At 46.7% G+C, this 18950-nt stretch overlaps 2 protein-coding genes across 3 annotated transcripts in view; both read left to right on the top strand.

Annotated features, from left to right (window-relative positions):
* Positions 1 to 85: 85 nt before the first annotated feature.
* RNF168 (ring finger protein 168) lies at positions 86 to 8297 on the top strand. Its single transcript, XM_033069218.1, has 8 exons — positions 86 to 181; positions 484 to 552; positions 1131 to 1474; positions 2553 to 2629; positions 3777 to 3953; positions 4581 to 4705; positions 4959 to 5046; positions 5543 to 8297. The coding sequence occupies exons 3-8, from the start codon at positions 1174 to 1176 to the stop codon at positions 6608 to 6610; spliced, it is 1836 nt and encodes a 611-aa protein (XP_032925109.1). The 5' UTR covers positions 86 to 181; positions 484 to 552; positions 1131 to 1173; the 3' UTR covers positions 6611 to 8297.
* A 1783-nt stretch (positions 8298 to 10080) lies between these two features.
* The window catches only part of UBXN7 (UBX domain protein 7), a 28925-nt gene continuing 20055 nt past the window's right edge, over positions 10081 to 18950 (top strand). The window contains exons 1-3 of one of the 2 annotated variants that reach the window (XM_033069061.1): positions 10081 to 10162; positions 14140 to 14287; positions 16929 to 16996. In XM_033069061.1, coding sequence (XP_032924952.1) covers positions 10090 to 10162; positions 14140 to 14287; positions 16929 to 16996 — 289 coding nt within the window. In that variant the 5' untranslated portion in view covers positions 10081 to 10089. Of the gene's footprint in view, positions 10163 to 10543; positions 10647 to 14139; positions 14288 to 16928; positions 16997 to 18950 lie in introns of those variants that run through there. The other variant, XM_033069060.1, reaches the window with a different exon arrangement.

The following is an 18950-nucleotide window of genomic DNA, read 5'->3' as shown; positions in this document are numbered from 1 at the left end:
TCTGTCTCCCAGCAGGCTCGGCGGAGCGGGTCAGGGAGGAGGAGGAGACAGCAGAGGAGGAGAAGGAGGAGAAAAAGCAGGAGGAGGCGGAGCCCGGAGCCGCGCGGCGGGAACGGCCCCTCCGTGAGGGCGGAGCGGAGCCGCCATTGCGGGAGCCGCGACGGGGGCGGCGTGCGGAGCGGTGGGTGCCGGGCCTGCTCGGGGACCTTCCTTCACCTCCGGTGACGGGGCTGGGGGGCACCTGGGGCCCCCTTTCCGCTGGGCGCCGGCTCCTGGGGGTTATTATTTTGTCAATAAAAATAGCGGAAATAATAAAACCCGCCTTAACGTGTATTTGTCTCCATGGCGAGTTCTCTGTGAGGAACGGCAGCTTTTCTTTCGCGGGCCTCCTGTCGCTGAAGCTGCCTGTTTAAGAAGCTTGTGACTTAAAAATCAGTGGGTTTCTTCTTTTGCTGTATGTGTCTTTTGTTTTCTCTCCCACAGTATTGCTGGGCCAAGTGGAAAAATCGTGAGGAGACAGATGAGCCTCCCAGTTTCAAGTCATACAAGAAGGTGCTGGAGTCTTAATTCTTCATTTACCTTAAGAAAAAAAGAATTTTAGCTTTATAGTCCTAGCTTAAGCGAGCAAATGAATGAGGAAGAAGCTGCTCTACTCTGATGTATTTCACCTTCAGAATGTGCTGGAATCAAGCTTGTGCCAGAAGCAGCTCTCAAAGGACATATACTGAAAGCACATATACTGAAAAATGAGGGAATGGAAGGTTAAGGTAACTGGAATAATGTATCCAGCATATCATCACAGACAGGGAGTGGTGGGAGAAGAGGGGAGTAACAGAGGTGGCTGGAAGAAGTCTCACCTTCATTTCCCCTCTCTCCTTGTCACCTCCTTGCTATCCCAAAACACCTGTTACAGCCCACAGGAAACTGCAGTAGGGAAACCTCTACAGTTTTTCCGTGGCTTCTGTAAAGATCTGCTTATTCCTCAGGAGTCTTTCAAGCCCTAAGCAAAAGCAATCACTTAAGCAGGATGCTAAATCTGCCAATGTTTTCTTAAAGTACCTGTAAAACATTTTGTATTTTCCTTTGTTTCACTTCCCATGAGGAACATAAGTGTTTCTTTTTGCTTTCAGGCCCTGATGTCATCCTAGCGTTGCTCCTCTGCCTCAAGTCAGCATGTCGGCGAGATCCAAGGCCCCGCTTTCCTTGTCCGACTGCCTGTGCCAAATTTGCATGGAGATCTTTGTGGAGCCTGTCACGCTGCCGTGCAGCCATACCCTCTGCAATTCCTGCTTCCAGATGACAGTGGAAAAGGCCAGTCTTTGCTGCCCCTTTTGCAGACGTCGAGTCTCCTCCTGGGCACGGTACAATACCCGCAGAAATACTCTTGTCAACTGGGAGCTCTGGGAGAAGATTCAGAAAAATTACCCAGAGGAGTGCGAGCGGAGGATTAACGGACAGGATTTGGATGAGGAAAGTAAGTGAAATGTCACTTTGTCCTGGGATGTGTCTGCTTTGCCACAGGAATTGCTGTGAGTGGGAAATAAGGAGCTGTGGGTAGGCAGGTGTGTTACTGCTGGCAGAGACAGAACTCTCCCCTGCAAAAGGCACAGGGAAGAGGTGGGCAATGCCTTCTTTCATTTGTAGTGCAGAGGATAAAAATTACATTGTCTGGTCATTTCAGTGAGTGTTTGTTCATGCCTTTGGTGTGGGGTATTGGTGTGTGGCTGCCTGGCCTTGTTCATTGCTCTTTTGCAGCTGTAGCATCTGCAAGCAGAGTGTTTGAGTCTGTGGGTGTGGGTTTTTATCACTATCAAGCAAGTGAAGTAGTTAAAAGATTTTTAGGTGTTAATTAATTTGGTTGATATTCAGGGGTTTGGTCAATGAAAGAATCTGTGAGCTGAAAATTGTGGTGCCAGAGAGAAGGAAGTGAAATCTGATTAACTTTTTGAAGAAAGATTTTGGGGTTTATGATGTTGCAAGTGCCCTTGGGGGCATTTTGGTAGGTTGGCTGTAGGACAGCTTGTTCCACTTGCAGTGTTCTGAGGTCTTTTTAATGAAAAAGAGTCAAAGACATAAATTACGGTCAGTGTACCAATAGAAAATGAATGAGGGAATGGTTTGGCTTGGGAGAGACCTTAAAGATCATCCCATTCCACCTCCCTGCCATGGGTAGGGATGCCTTCCACTAGAGCAGGATGCTCCAGGCTCCATCCAGCCTGGCCTTGGACACTTCCAGGGATGGGGCAGCCTCTGCTTCTCTGGGTAACTTGTTCCACTGTATTTGCTTTGTATACAGTGCTTGGGCAAGGGAGGCTGTTCCTGCCACTCTGTAACACCTTGCTTTTCTACTATGTAAACTTTATTCCTTGCTATTTTTTACTTCATTCCTTCCATTTTTTTTTTTAAATCACAACACTCGATTTGAGTCAAATCATTCCCAGGACAGGGTATGGAGTTAAAAATCCTTTGTTATTGTTAAAATCCATGCTTGTTGACTGTCATGACTTTTGTTTGTTGACTTTGGGTTTTTTTCTCTCCTTCCTCTTGTTTAGTCTGTCCCCCCAAGCCACAGCACCAGCTGAGCAAGCCTGGGGAGCTGAGGCAGGAATATGAAGCAGAGATTAGTAAGGTAAGTCTGAAAATACATTTAAAAGGCATGAATGCTTCATACCCAGATATTTGAATGTTCCCATAAACAGCTGTAGTTTTATTTAATAATAAAAATACTTAAAAGGGCACTGCAGCTGCAAGGACATACTGGTCACTCCTGAATCATGAGTTAAATTGATGGAAGAGATTTCTTTGTATTTGAAGTGACATTTCTCAAGTTTTCTTGATCTATACCTCCTACCTCATCTCTCAGTCAATGTACATAAAAGTACCAAATGTAGAAATTTGAAACTGTTTGGGCTTTGGTTTTATATTTGTCTTCTTGATTTCCCTCCAAGTAAGAGACTACAATTAGATAACCTTCAGTAATGAACACACAGCATGTTCTTTCTTCTCTGTTCACTCTGTTACTTGTGCTCATTTGAAAATGAATAAGGATTTTAAAGAATTCTCAATTTAAGGATACTTCTTCCAATTGAGGCACAGTAGCATTTAGAGTTGGGAAATATGTGGGAATGTGCCTTTCCCTGAGAGCCCCTTGCTGGTGATTACAGGAGCAGGTGAAGCAGAGGACCTGGGGGTATTTCCAAGGAAAGCTCTATTCTTGAAGTTCTTTGCTCTCCTCATGGAGTTACTGGTAACTGATCTCTCAGCATGTCTTCTGTAAGGAAAGCAGATTTAAAACTCCTGGCCAGCTGCTTTGGGTTTTGCAGAGAGCTAAACCCAAAGCAGCACTCTTCTAGAAGAGAGATGTGCTGTCCTTGGGAGATGTAATGGTAAAACCAGGCTGAGCAAATGCTGTGGGATAGCTGGCATTCAGCCTTAGAAAGAATTCTAATCCCAGTTTCTCTGTAGATCCATGTTTCTGGAGATCTTAGTTTTTGTTACTAACACTTTGAACAGGTGAGGAATGGAGTGTAACCTTGCAGGTGAGCAATGTTAATGGTATAATCTGAGAGAAATCAGGTTTGTCGCTGTGGTCAATCCTGAGGCCATACACCCAGCATCCACATGATTCTTACATTTTTGAGACTTGTGCAATGAAATACTGCAGTGCTTTGTGAGCAGTGGATGGTTCATGTTTAAGGAGTGCCATCTCAGAGGTTCTGGTGTGGAGTGTGGCCCTGCAGTAGTAACCAGGTGGATTTCCTCAAACATCTGGTTAGGTGGAGGCAGAAAGGCGAGCACACGAACAGGAGGAGAACAAGGCGAGTGAGGAGTACATCCAGCGGCTGCTGGCAGAGGAGGAGGAGGAGCAAAGGTTGGCAGAAGAGAGAAGGAAGGAGATGGAGAAGCAGCTGAAGCAAGATGAGGAGCTGGCCTGGCAACTCAGTAACAGTCTGGTGAGTCAGGATGCAGTGGGACAGCAGCAAATGTCAGTGTAGTGCAAGTAACTTGGAATTCTCAGAGCAAATGTTAAAATTTGGAATAGTTTAAATTTATTTTAGTTGTAGTTGAAAGCTATTGTTATCCCCCAGTACTTTAAAGCCTTGATTGACCATTAATTTTTGAAAAGCCAGGGGGAGAGTAAAGCTGTGTAAAACACACTTGTAATCTACTATGTGTGCTGCATATTTTCATTGTGAAAAATTTTAAAACACTGATTTTCTGCTGTATGCTTCCTTTTCCTCATGATTTAAAAAAATCCTTCTTTGGAAGAAATTAATATCTGTAACCTGTACTGGAAGAAAGGAACATACAGTGAAAATGTACCTTACCTTTTGGAGGGTTTTTTGTTTCATTAATTTGTTTTGCATAGTTAAATTTTTGCCACCCTGTGATGAAACTTGGGTACTTATTTGAGCAAAGCCTCCTGTCCCTCAGTGCTAGATTAATATTCCTTTCTCAGTAACCTTCTGTTACAGTTCTGGAATTCTTTGGACAGAAGTAAAACTAAAGTAGTTGCCTGAAGTTTCTGCAGTTTGTGTTGTGTTTTGTTTTACCTAATGCTGTTTTTACTTGTGTGGAAGAACGAGGATCCCGAGGGACACGTGCCTGGCAGCCCGTCACCAGCACACAGCCTCTCCCTTCAGACATCCCCACTGAACCTGAGCAGGGCAAAGAACAAACCAAGCAACTCTGGAGACATTCAGAAGTAAGGGATTCACCAAGTGTTTCCTTCATTACTGGCCTGTTTCAGTGTCCCTCTGCCCCACTTGCTCCTTTGGAATGCTGTAGGCCGGCTTCCCCAAAGAAGTGTTGAAATTGAAAACACTTCCTCACAGGAGGAGAAGGGAAACGCCTTCTTGTTGTTTGTCAGGATGAACCTGAAGATCATGAATAATGCAAAGGACTGACAATTCAGGGACAAAATGTTTATAAGGGTATCTTTTTTTTTGATTTTTAAGGTATCTGTCTCCAAAGAATTACGGTGTGTTGGGCTCAGCATCCTACTCCAGTACCACAGGAAGAGGCAGGAGCAGCTCTGTCTCTGTGGTAAGCAGAGTAATTTTGTTATAAATCTCAGAGTTTGTAGCTGTGGGATTTTCCCCTTGCCTGTAGGATTCCAGTCCTCTATTCCCCTTGCACATCAGCACTGGGCAGGTTATACTGCCCTTTTTGAGCTACCTTCAGTATTCATGATTCCCAGTTCTGGAGTCCAGTGGAAGAGGGTGCACCCTGATTTACATCATTCCATGGCTGTTGGTTTGATCATTAACCTCCAAAGAAGAGCAGGCTTGCACAGTTGGTCTGGGTCACTGATAAGAGGAAAATGCTACAGTTGTGGTTTCAGTCCTTTAGCTGGGCTTCTGCAGTCACTTTAAGTATTTTCATTGTTCCTAAACAGGTATTTTTTAAAAAGAAGAGTATCTGAGTTGCTATCCCAGAGCACTCAGGGGCAATGCAGCTATGAGAAGTGAGTTTGGTATTTATTCACACCCATGGGCTTTTGATAAATTTACTTCATTAGTGGTGTCTCTCTTTTCTTCAGGAGACCAACAGCAATGAAGGCAGCAGTTCTGCACTGCAGGATGAGCAAGAGGAAATGCCAACCCTGTCTCCACAGCTGACCAGTGTAAACAAAGAATCTGCTGCTAAGGATTCATTTTTGGAATCCTGCATGAACTATTTCAGTGCCTCAGCTTCAGCTGAAACTACCAGTGGCAAGCAGGAAGAAACATCAGGACCAAATGGTTTAGAAGATGGAGTTCCAGATGCACTTCATGGAACCATGGAAGGGGAAGGGTCTAGGACAGTTGTTCTTAGATCCAAAGGAGATGATGATGGAATTGAGTCAGACAGTGGCAATTTAACACCTGTCCAAAGGGTAAACCTTGAAAATTCTGATGGCACTTGTACTTCTGGTCAGTTAAGAATGAATTGTGTGATGTCTGACAGCCGGACTGCGTTGGGTGATCCGGGGAAGGAGGCTGGACACTTAGATGAAGAGACACCAGAGAGGCCACAGAACTCTAAGGAGACTCCCAAGAGGAAGTTACTGGAGGCCCCAGCTGATGGCATGATTGACTTGGGCGTGTTTGATAAGAGGAGAAGAACCTTTTCAGAAAGTGTAGAAGAGCAAGGAGAGCAGCTGAATGACTTTAACTTGCAGGCACAACGAGCCTTTGAGCAGGAGTTCTACGAAAGGCGCAGGCAGGAGGAGCAGGACAGGCTCCTGGCTCTGCAGCTGCAGAAGGAGCTGGACAAGGAGGAGAGGACACTGAACAGGCAGAAGGGCTCTCCGGACGAGTACCTGCTCCGCACCAAACCTCCTCGGTCTGTGAAGGACTCCTCTGCCAGGAAGGCAAGTTCCAAGGTGGCAAAAGACTCCAAGGGGTCAAAACCACAGGCTGAAACCAATCACCACAAAACTAGGAAAGGTTCCTGCAATGAAAACTGGCAGTCCCCTGCCAGGGTCCGGGTGAAATCCCCCAGCATGAAGGAAGGAAAGGTTTTGAATTGTGTGGTTAATACCAGTGACACAAATGATATTTGTTCACTGCCTAAGAACAAGCAAAAGACAATCCTGCAGATGTTTAAAAGCCCTGTTGCAGAGTAGATCAGAGCCATGGACACGTGGTGGAGTGGGAATGGGAACTGGGGTGATGTTCTCCTGTGTTAGGTAAAGTTTCCCGAAGGTTTGGAGTGGAACCGCTTTGGGCAGCGGTGCTGTGAGTTCTGAGAAGTTTTAGTTACATACACCCCCAGAATGTAACATTTTTTAATTGTTCTTTTCTCGAATATGATTTTCTAGCACTTGCAGCACTTCTTGCAGGAATTGGAACATTTCTTACTTTCTAACTTGCATTTACACGGTTTGGAGTGTGAATACTGGTAGTGTTGGAAAACAAAGATGACTGATGTCTGATCTGAAAATGAGAATCTGAAGCCTTTAATGGAAAAGATGCACATCCCATGGAGGAAACAAGTGAAAAATGAGTCTGTATTCTCAGCTGGCTGTCAGCTGCAAGGTTGAAGCTTCCCTCAGCACCACCACTGTTCTGTAGATTGAAGCATGTTGCTGGAATTTGGGCTGTTTCTGGAATTGCATTGTTGGCACACCCATCTTCCCCAGTGTAACCAGCCAGACATTCTTTCCCTCTCATATGCCATCCCCTGCCTGGGACAAAGAGGAAAGAAACAAGTTATTCTCCACTGCCAAAGCCAAGGATCTTTCATGGATGCCAAGGCTGTGGGCTCCCTTTCACATCTATTCACAGAGATCCCTCCTGCAGATCCCATTTTTTCTGTTGTAAAGAACAAAATACTTTTGTTTTCTTATTGTTAATGTTCTGCAACTTTATTCTTGTACAAGTGTTATTATATTTGATGCTGTTTAATTTTCATACTCACACTGGTTCAAGTGTGATCAAAACAATAGTCCAGAAGCCAGTTATGATGGAGAGAGTTAAAAGGGAAAGAAGTAACTGAAATCTGGAATTGCCAGTACTGACCTAACTGTAATTTGAGATTCACATAACTGCCCTTCCTGGCTGTAACTGTTCCCCTCCAGTTTTAGAGGCACTACTAAATACTGTTGGATTTAAAACTAAAATAACTCAAAAATTGCAATTCAGAAGTGGAGGTGCTGAGGCCTGTAGGAAGTTGAGGCTGGGAAGCAGGCAGTCAGATCCTACTATGCAGAGGAAGCTTTCTTGCTAATTGTTTTGTCTGTTGTTTTATGAAGCCATATTTTGGCTTTTCTTTGCTTCTTTGGAGCTGCTTTTGCACTGTCAGTGTTTGAAATGGAGCCAAGTGCCAGCTGCAGTGCTGAAGGGAGTGTGCTAGTCAGCAAAGTCAGCAGATCTTTGAGTTTTGTCCTTTGTTTGAACCCCATTGATGACTTGAACTCTTCTGGGACATTCCTAACAGACTTGTTTCTTCAGCAGCATCTTCTGATGGTTTAAGTTATTAAAAAACTCGAATTTTATGGAAAGCATGACCAGCACACTAAGCCAAAAATATAAATTGTTGGTTTTTTTTTTCCCCCCCACAGCCTACATGTCTCTATCATTGGTGGGCTTCTCATAAATAAATAAACTAACATTCTGTTCAGAGATGTTTTTTGAGGAAGTTACAACAGTGGCAAATCCTTTGATCTCCTCCTGCCTCAGTCATTGTTCTGGAAGCCTTCCTTCAATATGGGTCTGTTTTTCTTTAGTCCTCAATGCAGTTGGGATTATATTCTGTTTTACTCATGATGTCAAAAAAAACTTAATTAAAGGCTTTTTTTTTTTTAAAGCAGAGCTGCTGACTGTTTCCATGCACAATCATCCTCACCAGGCATAATTTAGATCTTCATTTTAGATCTTCATTGTTAGAGGGTGGAATTTGGCCATTGCTGAGTGGCTTTTGGTTGATTTTGTTTGGATTTTCGGTTGTTCTGACCCTGAAGCAGGTGAAATCAGCTTTGTTTTACTGGTGTTGGTGAAGCAGGAGTCTGTATTTGGGATATCTGGGCTGGTGTAACAGTTCACTGCTGCTCACCTGCCTTCAGCCCTGGTGCTTCATTTGTCTTGTTTGTGAACAAGTTCAGCTCATCCAGCTGCTAGGGAAAACAAAACAAGTGCCAAAACCCCAAATACTTTAGAGGCTTGTTTGTTTCCCAGAGCACCAGAGCTGGTGTGGAGATGGGAGGCAGGGAGGGTATAAGGGAACAGATGTACCTGTTTCCATGGCAGTGAGGTACTAAATTATTAGAATTCTGGGGAAATTTAATCTTTCTGTGGTACTCAGACTTGACAAGTGCTACTGGCAAGGTGGTCAGCAGCTAAGTAGCCACATTCCTGCTGTGCTGGGAAACTGGGAAGGAGTAAAACATTCCTGACATTTCCTCAGGTGGCCTGGGCATCAGAAACACCTGGTACAGTAGGTGGAGAGAAATCCAAGGGTTTCCTCTTCTGTTTTTGTGACTTTGATGGCAGGAATGCCCTGTCAGGGCTCCCTGGACTGGTGCAGACAAGCTGTTCCTTGGCCACCTCAGGTCCTGCCTGCCAGAACCCCAGAATGGGTCAGGTTGGGAGGGACCACAGTGGGTCCCAGACACACACGGGTTGTGTCCAGACAACTCTGGAATAGTCCCAGTGAGGGAGACTCCACGGCCTCTGTTCAGGGCTCAGTCCCTGCCCAGGAAAGTTCTGCCTCATGTCCAGGTGGAGCTTCCTGGGCTCAGTCCCTGCCCGTTCTTCTAGTGCCATTGCTGGGCCCTGCTCTGACCCTCCCTGCAGTCAGGGATATCCAGGCACACCCGGGGCTGAGGGCCCCTCAGCTGGGGCTCCTCTCCAGGCCGAACAGCCCCAGCTCCCTCAGCCTTTCCTGGGCACAGAGATGCTCCAGACCCTTCAGCATCTCGCAGGTTCCCCCAGACCCGCTCCAGCAGCTCCCTGTGTCTCCTGAGGAGCCCAGAGCTGGACGCAGCACTGCAGCTGTGCCTCACAGGGCTGGACAGGGACAGGGTCACTCCCTGACCTGCTGGCACTGCTCTTCCCAGATCCCACTGGCCCTTCTGGAGCCCAGGAAACGCTGCCGGCTCGGGGACAGCTTCTTGCCTGTTAGAACCCCCAGGTCCTTCACCAGATCAGCCCGGCCTGTGCCGGTGATCAGGGTTATTCCTGGGTTACTCCTGAGTGTCTCCGGTCACAGCACCCGGATCTGCTCCGCACTCGACCCGAGGCCTGCCCAGCCCCTCGCTGCGCCGCGGGCCTCTGTGCCGGGGTAAATCCGCCTGGGAACTCCGGGTGCTTGTCCCGAGAATGCCGGTCCCGCCTCTAAGGCCCGTGCCCTTTCTAACGGCTCGGGAATTCCCGGGGCATTCCCAGGGAAAGCCGCTGAGGCGTGAGGGAGAAGGGAAGGGGGGCGTTGCCACGGCAACTCCCGCCTCCCGCGCGGTCGGAGGGGCGGGGCTTGTTACCACGGCAACGGGACCCCGCCCCTCGCGGTGGCGGGCGGGGGAAGGGTCGCGCGCGCGGGCGGGACCCGCGCATGCGCAGTGCGCGCCGGCCGGCGGCGCGTGTGTTGTGGTGCGGCGGCGGCGGCAAGATGGCGGCGCCCGGGGGCTCGGCGGGCGCCGCGGCGCTGAGGGCGCTGGTCCAGCAGTTCACCGCCATCACCGGTGGGTGCGGGGCGCGCCGAGGCCGCCGGGCTTCCGCGGGAGGGTCCCACCCGGCCTCCGCTGCCGGCGGGCCGGGAGCGGGAGGCGCGGGCCGAGGCGGAGCGGTTCCGGGCGCGCTGCCCCTGCCCCCGGAGCGCCTCCCGCGGGGCGCCGGCGGTGCCAGGGCCTGTGTGCGGGCGCGCCCCGGGGCCGCCCAACGCGGCGGGGCTGGCCCGGCCCCGCTCCCTGCGCGGCGGAGAGCTCGCCTCCCTCTGAGCGGCGCCTCGGAGGCTCCTCTCGGGTGTCCCGGTGGCGCGGGTGCGTGTCCTGCTCCCTCCCTGCCTCTTCCCCTCCCTCCCGCCCGCGCTCCGCCCCAGGAGCCGCTTCCCGCTCCTGCGGGCGACTGACGGCCGGGAGGGAGCCGGGAGCCGAGCCCCGGAAAAGCAGAAATACCCTGTATTGCGGGCGACTTGCGGCAACTTGAGTTGGCAAACGGAGAGAGCAGGTGAGCCCACTGGAGTTCGCGAATGGAGAGAGAGAGCAGGTCGCTTTTCCGTGGAAGTTCGCGTCAGGTGACAGCTCCTGCTTCAGGTTGTGTACTTGGAGCTCTTGACCCACTTTGTGTTTAATCTGCTCTGCCGTAGTTACCGCTGGCTGATGGCTTTGCCTGTCAGATGCTGCGGGAGTGTTTAATAAGATGTGTCAACTAAACAGCCAAAGAGAAGTGAAACTGCTCTAATTCGGTTTTGCAGACCGGCTCCGTTTCAAGTCCCTGTACTTGGATACGCTCAAATCCTCAACAGGATGCAAGCAGGGAAATTATTGATCTCTCAGCTATTGCTAAAGTATTTTTATAGAGCAAACCCTTACAGCAATTACATTTTCTTACACTTAAAACAATTATATTTTCAATACTGTGTGCCTGTGTGTGAGATATTTGCTAAAACCTGAGCCACAACAGGCAGAGCTGGTTTCTTCCTCCTTACACCTTCTATGTTTAGACACACGTTTTATGCTCAACATAGACAACCCTTCTATGCTTTCAAAAACAAGAAAGAAATAGCCTGCTGGGCTTCACCCATGCGCTGTTAAGTGGAGTTTGGAAGTTTTGTTTTTACCTTTAGCAGAATTTAAGGTTGCATCTCGAGGTGTGTGGAGCTTGTCTGTCCGATGCTGGTGTGGTGTGACAGGTGCTCACACCTCAGTGCTTTGTGTTTGTGGCTTTTCCACCTCGGAGTTGTTAAGTGTATGCAATCACCCCTGTCTGTGGGGAAAAGGCTGAGGGAACTCTCCAGCATGAGGTTTGAGGAGAAATAGTTCTTCATGCTTTTCTTTGATCCTGGTGGCAGAACGGTGTTTCTTTGGTGCTCTCATCCAGGAAAGTACTGCTAAGAGAATGTAACTGCTGTGTGTCATGATGCCTTCAGTTTTAGCTTTCATATTTTCCAGACTCTGTACTGCATTAGGATATAACTCTGAACTTCATATAAAGTGTCAGCAAGCTCTCCTCACAGCTCAGGCACACAGAACAATCCTTTTCCAGCCCCAGAACCAAGGACACCACTGCAACCTCAGCCCCAAAAAGTGCAAAGAGCAGGGAATTGAGGAGAGAATCTGGGAGGGTGGGACTGCAGAACCTGGAGCTGGAATTTGACAATTAACCCAAATTAACCCAAACTTATAAAAGCGTGAAAACTCCTGGCCTGGGGTCCATCTTGGGTGTAGCCATGGCCTGGCTCTTGTACTGCCCAAGGTGAATCCTTTGAAGGCCTTTTAATAAAAACCTGCTTTATTCCTTTAGCTCTGTCCAGCCTCTGTTCTAGGGAACCTCCCAAGCCATCATTCTTCCCCAAGGAAATGATGGGATATCTTTGAAATTTGCTTTGAAATGTAACAAATATTTAGAATTTTCTGTTTTCCAGCACAAGGACTGAAAGCTTTGATACGCTGGCACTTTCCTCAGGAATGATAAGGAATCAGTGGAAGCACTTGCTGTATCACCATCTCTTTAAATAATAGCAGAGGGTTGAATTATAATTTTTCTTCCAGTTCTTGCAAATGAATGGCTTTGCATGACTCTGCAGTGAGGTGTAGAGTGGGGTGTGTGTTCCAGGCTCACAGGTGTGCTTTCATTGCTACAGTTAACACTGAAAAGTGCCAAAATAGTTTGAGTGAAGAGCCTGAATTTATTTTTTTGGGGGGGGGATGTTACTAGTTTTTATTTTGCACTTTCTTCAGCTCTGTAAATGCCTTAAAATACAGCTGCCTGTCATCTCAGCGTGCTTGTTGTGGCAGGTTGGGTGTTTTGGGAAACCAGTTCCCTCAGTCAGTTTGGCTTTCTGTGTGGTTTGATGTGCAGTTTATTTAGAACTGATTGGTCTCCACAGTTTCAAACTGTATTCTGTGTTCAAACCAGAGGTTCTTGAGTCTGTCCCAGAAAATCTGAGAAACGTCTGGATATGTTTTTCCCAGACTGATGTTGTCTGTGAGCCTAGTTTTGGTCAGAGTGTTTTTGTCCTTTTGGTGACTTGCTGTGAACTTAGGAAGAGTTACTGCAGATCCCAAAGCTGCTGCCAGACTAGTTCAGCTGCATTTTACCACTCTTCCTCTCGACCAGCCTTTCTAAAGGAAAATGAGCTCTTTGGCAGTCCACCACCTATGGAGAAGGTGCTGTGAAGAATTGGGTTGCAGGAGAACTTCTTCTCCTGAGGGAGCTTCTGCTGATGGGATGGTTTTTGAGGAGAAGTTGGGAGGGAGAGACTTATCCTCTGAGGAAAGACTTACAGGTGGTGTTAGGAACTGTGTCTTCATCCTGAGCAGTAACATCAAAACCGGGATTAGATGCACTTTAGGTGTTCAAAGCCAGCCTGGACACAGCCTGAAGCAACCTGGGGTAGTGGAATTTGACCTTGCCCATGGTAGGGTGTAGAACTGAATGAGCTTTAACCTTCCAACCCAAACCGTTCCATGATTCTGTGATTTGAATAAATGTTAGTCATTATACAAAGAACTCTGTAGACAAGTATTACTTTCTCCCTCTTGGCTGCTTTTTTTCCACTTCTTATATAAGCTGAGCTTCTGCTGGTTTGATTTTGCCTTTCAGCAGAATCAGTAAATCAGAGTGTCTTTTCTTCCATCTCTAAATGTCTGTTACAAGTGGATAAAAAAAAAACTTCAACAGCTGATTTGATATTCTTCCTGTTAAAATGTTAAGTCAGGTTTTCATTTTTCTTTGTATGTGCCTGCTTTTGTTTGGAAAATTCACAGAATTTTGGAATGCTTTGGCTTGGAAGGGACCTTAAAGCTCATCTTGTTCTTCCTGCTGTGATGGGCAGGGACACCTTCCATTGTCCCAGGCTGCTTCAAGTCTGGCCTTGGACACTTCCAGAGATGGGGCAGCCACAGCTTCTCTGGGCAGCTGTGCTAGGGCCTCACCTCCCTCACAGGGTAGAATTTCTTCTCAATATCCCATCTAACTCTGCCCTCTGGCACTGTGCAGCCATTCCCTGGGTCCTGTCCTTCCATCCCTTGTCCCCAGTCCTCCCCAGCTCTCCTGGAGCCCCTTTAGGCACTGGAAGGGGCTCTCAGCTCTCCCTGTGTCCTTCTCTTCTCTAGGTGAACACCCCTAGCTCTCCCAGCCTGGCTGCACAGCAGAGGGGCTCCAGCCCTCTCAGCACCTTTGTGGTCTCCTCTGGACTCATTCCAACAGGTCCATGTACCAGGAAAATGTCTGACCTCTAGATCAGAAACATCCAGCTCATGCTAAAACCCCTCAGATGGTTTCCACCAGGTTTTCAGTTGCTGGCAAGAAGAAGCCTGGCAGTCCTGACTGCAAGCATTCCCTTCCCCCTGAGCTGTGTATGTTTGTCTCCTTTCACAGTTGTGCTTCAGGGATAAATGGAGCTGATGAACTGTTCTTCCTAATTATTAATGCTTTGAGAAAGAAAGCTGTTCTGGGCACTTCCAGTCAGAATGCTGATTTCCCTTTGCCATTGCAGGTGCCAGTGAAAGCGTGGGGAAGCACATGCTTGAAGCATGCAACAACAACCTGGAGATGGCTGTCACCATGTTCCTGGATGGAGGAGGGATTGCAGAGGAGCCCAGCACCAGCTCTGCAGCGGTGTCTGCTGTCCGCCCGCACCCTGAGTACGTACCGCTGTCACAAACCAGATTTGTGAAAGTTTCATAAAGACAATAAGAGACAAACAACAAAGCAATAGGTTATAATGGCTGGTGCTTGGCATTCACCCAAGAGTACACCTGCTGTTTTGGAGGCACCTCTTAAATCTATCAGCCTGTTACATATTCATAGACCCATCATATATTTTCAAACTTTTCTATAAACTATTTTCCATACTCCAAGAATTGTTTTACATGGCCACTCCTTGAGTTTGGCTTTTTAGAGCATGCATGGTTTTTGCCTGTGGTTTTAATTTATTTTTTTATTAGTCTTAATTTGGGCTGTGGTCTTTGATTTTTACAGTCAGTGCTGGTAACTGGTGTATCAGTAGTTGGTGTCTCTATTGGGTTGGATAACCCAACCAAGCAGGGAGTTCACTTACTACAAAGACACTTTATGAGCCTGTGTCTCTCCTAAAGAAAACTGTACCTTAAAAACCATTTCAACACCACACATATAATATCCACCCTAATACTTGTGAAAAACCAGTACCATAATGTATTTATAACACTGGAAACACGGCTGTTCCAGCCAGCCTGTCCCACAAATGTCACACTGCAAAGCACAGCAGATTGTCACTTTTCACCACAGCATTCCACCCTGCTTTGATCTTGTTCAGTTGATTGCTCCAGTGCTGTTCTGGTTTGTAGACCAGAAATGAGTCTTTTGCACTTCAGAAGGTTTCTGTAGCGTTCACCTACTGTTTTTTTTACAAACAAAGCCCAAGTCATTAAAGTAGGGATCCAGTAATAACAGTCTTATTTTTAAATGCTTCAGCAATCTTGCTTTTTAATTTGTCATTTAGAGGGTTCTCTTGGTTTGGTTCTAATAAATGAAGCCACCTTACTCCCATTTCATAGATTCATAGAATTTAAGGTTGGAAAAGACCTCTAAGACCATCAAGTCCAGCCATCAACCCAACACCATCACCACGTTCACCACTAACCCGTGTCCCCAGGTGCCACATCCACGTATTTATTGAACACCTCCAGGGATTGTGACTCTGCCACTGTACCAGTGCTTTACAACCCTTTCTGTGAAGAAATTTGCCACAATATCTAACATGAAACTTCCCTGGCACAGCTTGAGGTTATTTTGTCTGTTATTACCTGGGAGAAGAGTCTGAGGGTTTTATTGTGGTTTAATCCAGTTTGGCACTGGAAAGGCCAGGCCTTGTACACCAGTATGCAGAGGAGTCAGCAACTTCAACACCTTCTGCAGTCTCTTACACGTCAGATGCCTGCAAAGGGGAGAGAATTTCCACTTAAGCATGGCAGAGAGTCTGTGCTGCCTGTTAATGTGACTGCTTGAGATAAAGGGAATATCTTGAGCAGTATAAATCACATTCTCTAAGTATGGTTAATTAAATGTAAGCCAGACTTTTGTCCTTATGAAAATCTTCCACTCCAGGAAAAAGACAGCTAACTATTGATAGAAGAAAATCCTTGCCCCTCATACATCTGAAGCACATGTGCAAATTCAAAAGATTCTTTTAGTGCTAACCTTTTTAGCTGATGTGAATGCCTTCCTACCTGAACCTTTAACAAAGTTAAAATAGGTATATAGGTTAGTGTTCTTATTTCTAGACAACTTCTGGCACATCAGTGACTTCAGATTTTCCTTGGAATACTTTCTTTTTTATACTGAACACCCTCCAGGTGCTGATCAGTTCAGTGCTCCTCCTAGGAGGAGAGAACAGTAAATGTTCAAATGGAGAGTAACTAGCTGCAGAGAGCAATCAAAGATGGGGAGGTTAAGAACAAGGTTAGTGCATCCTGCTGACATCCAAGTTACTTTTTGAAACCTGCATGAGAAGTGCACACTTCACGCCTTGGAATCTGAGGGAAGAGGGAGTTCACAGACAGGTTGTAGCAGTGGATGAATCCTTCTCCATAGATCCGTGGGCCAAGTGACCACACAGCTGTCACAGAGATGCTTGTACTTTCTTTGTGATTTCCTTTCTTCTCCAAATTGTAGTTCTGGGTTACCTGTAAGTGTCTGCAAATGTAACTGGCTGAGCTATTGGCATGTGAGGGAGCCCAGATATGTAAGCCAAGAACTCCTTCAGAAATGGGGGGAAATGGCCATCCTGACCTTGTTGTCCTTCCTCTGGTAAAGGGAGAGGTGGGACTTTCAGGTGGAAGCAAAAGGTCTTCTGACATACAAAAGCTGATAATAAGGAAGATAATTTTTTTAATGTAGTTAGCAAGGAAAGTAGGATGGCAAGTGGATTATTTAACATCTTCTGCTAAGTTTTTAGGAACTTCCAATTTCTAACAAAATTATTCAAGAACAAAAAATATTTAAATAGTAAATTGACAAAGCCTGGGATCAAATCACTCAGGGGTTTGCATAATCTTTTATCAAAGGTGGTCTATGCCAGCTCTCAGTGCACAGGGTACCAGGTCCAGCAGCAGTGCCATGACTGGGAACAGATGCTCCCTTGAGCTCCCACTTAATCACAAACCTCTTCATTCTGTGTTGTGGTACAGCAGCATCTTCAACTGGTTCAAGTTGCAGGAGCCTTGGAGCATGAGATGTGGTTTGTACAGTACTTGGAATTATCATCTCTCTGATATTTTTTTTTTGTTTCTTCTCCTTTGCCAGAGATGAAGTACGAGCTCCAATTCCTCAAAAGCAGGAAATCTTAGTAGAGCCTGAACCCTTGTTTGGAGGTAGGTTTGTGTTCTTGGTTTGTTTCTGTTTGTTTCTTTACCTTGAGGTGAGCTAAGTAACAAAAGAAAATCAAAACTTGTTGAATATGAAGAAATAACACCAGTGGTATTGAAAACCTTACACGTGAGAGATGCTTTATTCCCAGGGGTACTAATTTGCTAAATCTTGTTTCATGAAACTTTGTGAGGTGGCAGCCAGTTAACTTAATTAAGTATGCATCTGCATTCTGGAGACCCAGAGCTGTGGGGAATGCTGTGGAAATGTTTGAGGTGCTGGGATGGAAGACGGAGCCTTGGCTGATGAGGGGAAATGAAGAGGACAAATGCCTGCTTTGAGGGATGACAGATCAGGGAGAAGGGCTGAACTGTCTGATTGCTCATACCCTTCTCCATTTCTCATGCAGGAATTTAATTTGCTCTTTAAGCTGCTGCTTTCCTTGTCTCTGTCCTTCTCATGTGGACCAGGTCATTTCTGGGCTGGCCTTTGCCATGCCAGAGGGATTGAGAGCTTTGCCCTTTTCACTGAGGAAGGCCCTGCAAGTGCTCATCACTGCAGTGCTCTCACACCCGTGGGAAATGATCTTTGCTATCATTGACTTCCTGTGTTGGAAAGGACAAAGGTTCCAAACTTCAGGTTTACCCCAGAACTGATTTTGTTCTGTTTGTCAGCATCAGAGAGGTGTTTAACCAGGATGAACAAACTGAGGGGTGCTTCAGAGGGCAGCACACAAAGCCAGGCAGTGCAGGTGCACACCACTTGCCTTTTTGCTGTACTTGCACAGATAGAAATGTTATATTTTCTAGTTTCAGTCCTTGTAGCAGTTTTTTCCCTGTCTGTTTTGGGAGCTGTAAAATTTAGACTTCTTTAATATGCTTCAGTCCCAGTCCCATGAGAAAATATTTATTCCTTAGATAGAATATGAATCACTGAAATGGACTAACTTAACTTCTACATACTGATGTGAGATGCATAAATTTGAAGCATACACTTAATTTGCATTTGGGCAAAAAGGGAATGACATACACAGTATCTGCTTTCCTTGAAGTGCTTTTGCACTTCTGTGAGCTTCATTGATATAATTTCATGGCATTCCCCTTGCTGCTGAAAGGCCACCTTGTCATCTGCAGTGAAGATGGGCTTCAGAGGTCTCAACCATAAGATGCAGTGGCATGAAAACAAACACACTGTTTGTCTAATCCTTGCACTTCCCATCCCTGGCCTTTGGAAGTGGGGTGTTCAGCAGCAGCAGAGGGCAGTTCTGCAGCAGGAAATGTGCATCCAGAGAAGGATGCCCTGCTGATGCCTCTCTAAAGACAGAGGAGCTCTCTGCAACTTTTTCCTGTGGCCCCACAGAGTTTTTGACAAAGATCTGTTGTCTCCTGTGGGTTATTAGGATTCAGATCTGCTGACCCTAATGCTTGCTCTCCTTACACCTACCTGTTACACAGTGATCTCAGTCACACTGTCACTGCCCATCCACTGACCTGGATCAGTGATTCCCTCCTGGCACTGTCTGATCCACCAATGCCACTTGTGTTTCTGGCGCAGAGCAGCCTGACAGAGTAGCTGAACCTGAAGAGATAATTGGTCTCAGCTCTAGCCTTACAGCAGGGGAGGTGGCAGTTTCTGTTTGTAGGGGTGGTTGTTTAAGCTCAGGGTTTTTTTCCAATTGAAGAGATGGCCCTGTTAATTTGTGCCCTGCTGCATATGTGGATCCCATCATTCAGTATAAAGGATGCTCCTGGGCTGCTGAGAGCCTCTTCTCCAGCTGCCTGTCTGGAGCTGAACCTGGCAGGGACATGCTGCTTTTGCTGAAGTGCTCCTTCAGGTGCTATTCCAGCTGAGTTTAAGTTGTTCTGAGGTTGGGTTATGCCTAAGCACTCAGGGTGAAGGAGATCTTATTCCCTGGGTTGAGAGGTGTTATTCCCCACCATGTACCTTGTTCAAGCTTGC

This window comes from Catharus ustulatus, chromosome 10, assembly GCF_009819885.2.
Source record: "Catharus ustulatus isolate bCatUst1 chromosome 10, bCatUst1.pri.v2, whole genome shotgun sequence".
Classification (NCBI taxonomy): Eukaryota; Metazoa; Chordata; class Aves; order Passeriformes; family Turdidae; genus Catharus; species Catharus ustulatus.
The sequence above is the reverse complement of the archived record's forward strand: the minus strand, read 5'-3'. Positions and strand labels throughout refer to the sequence as shown.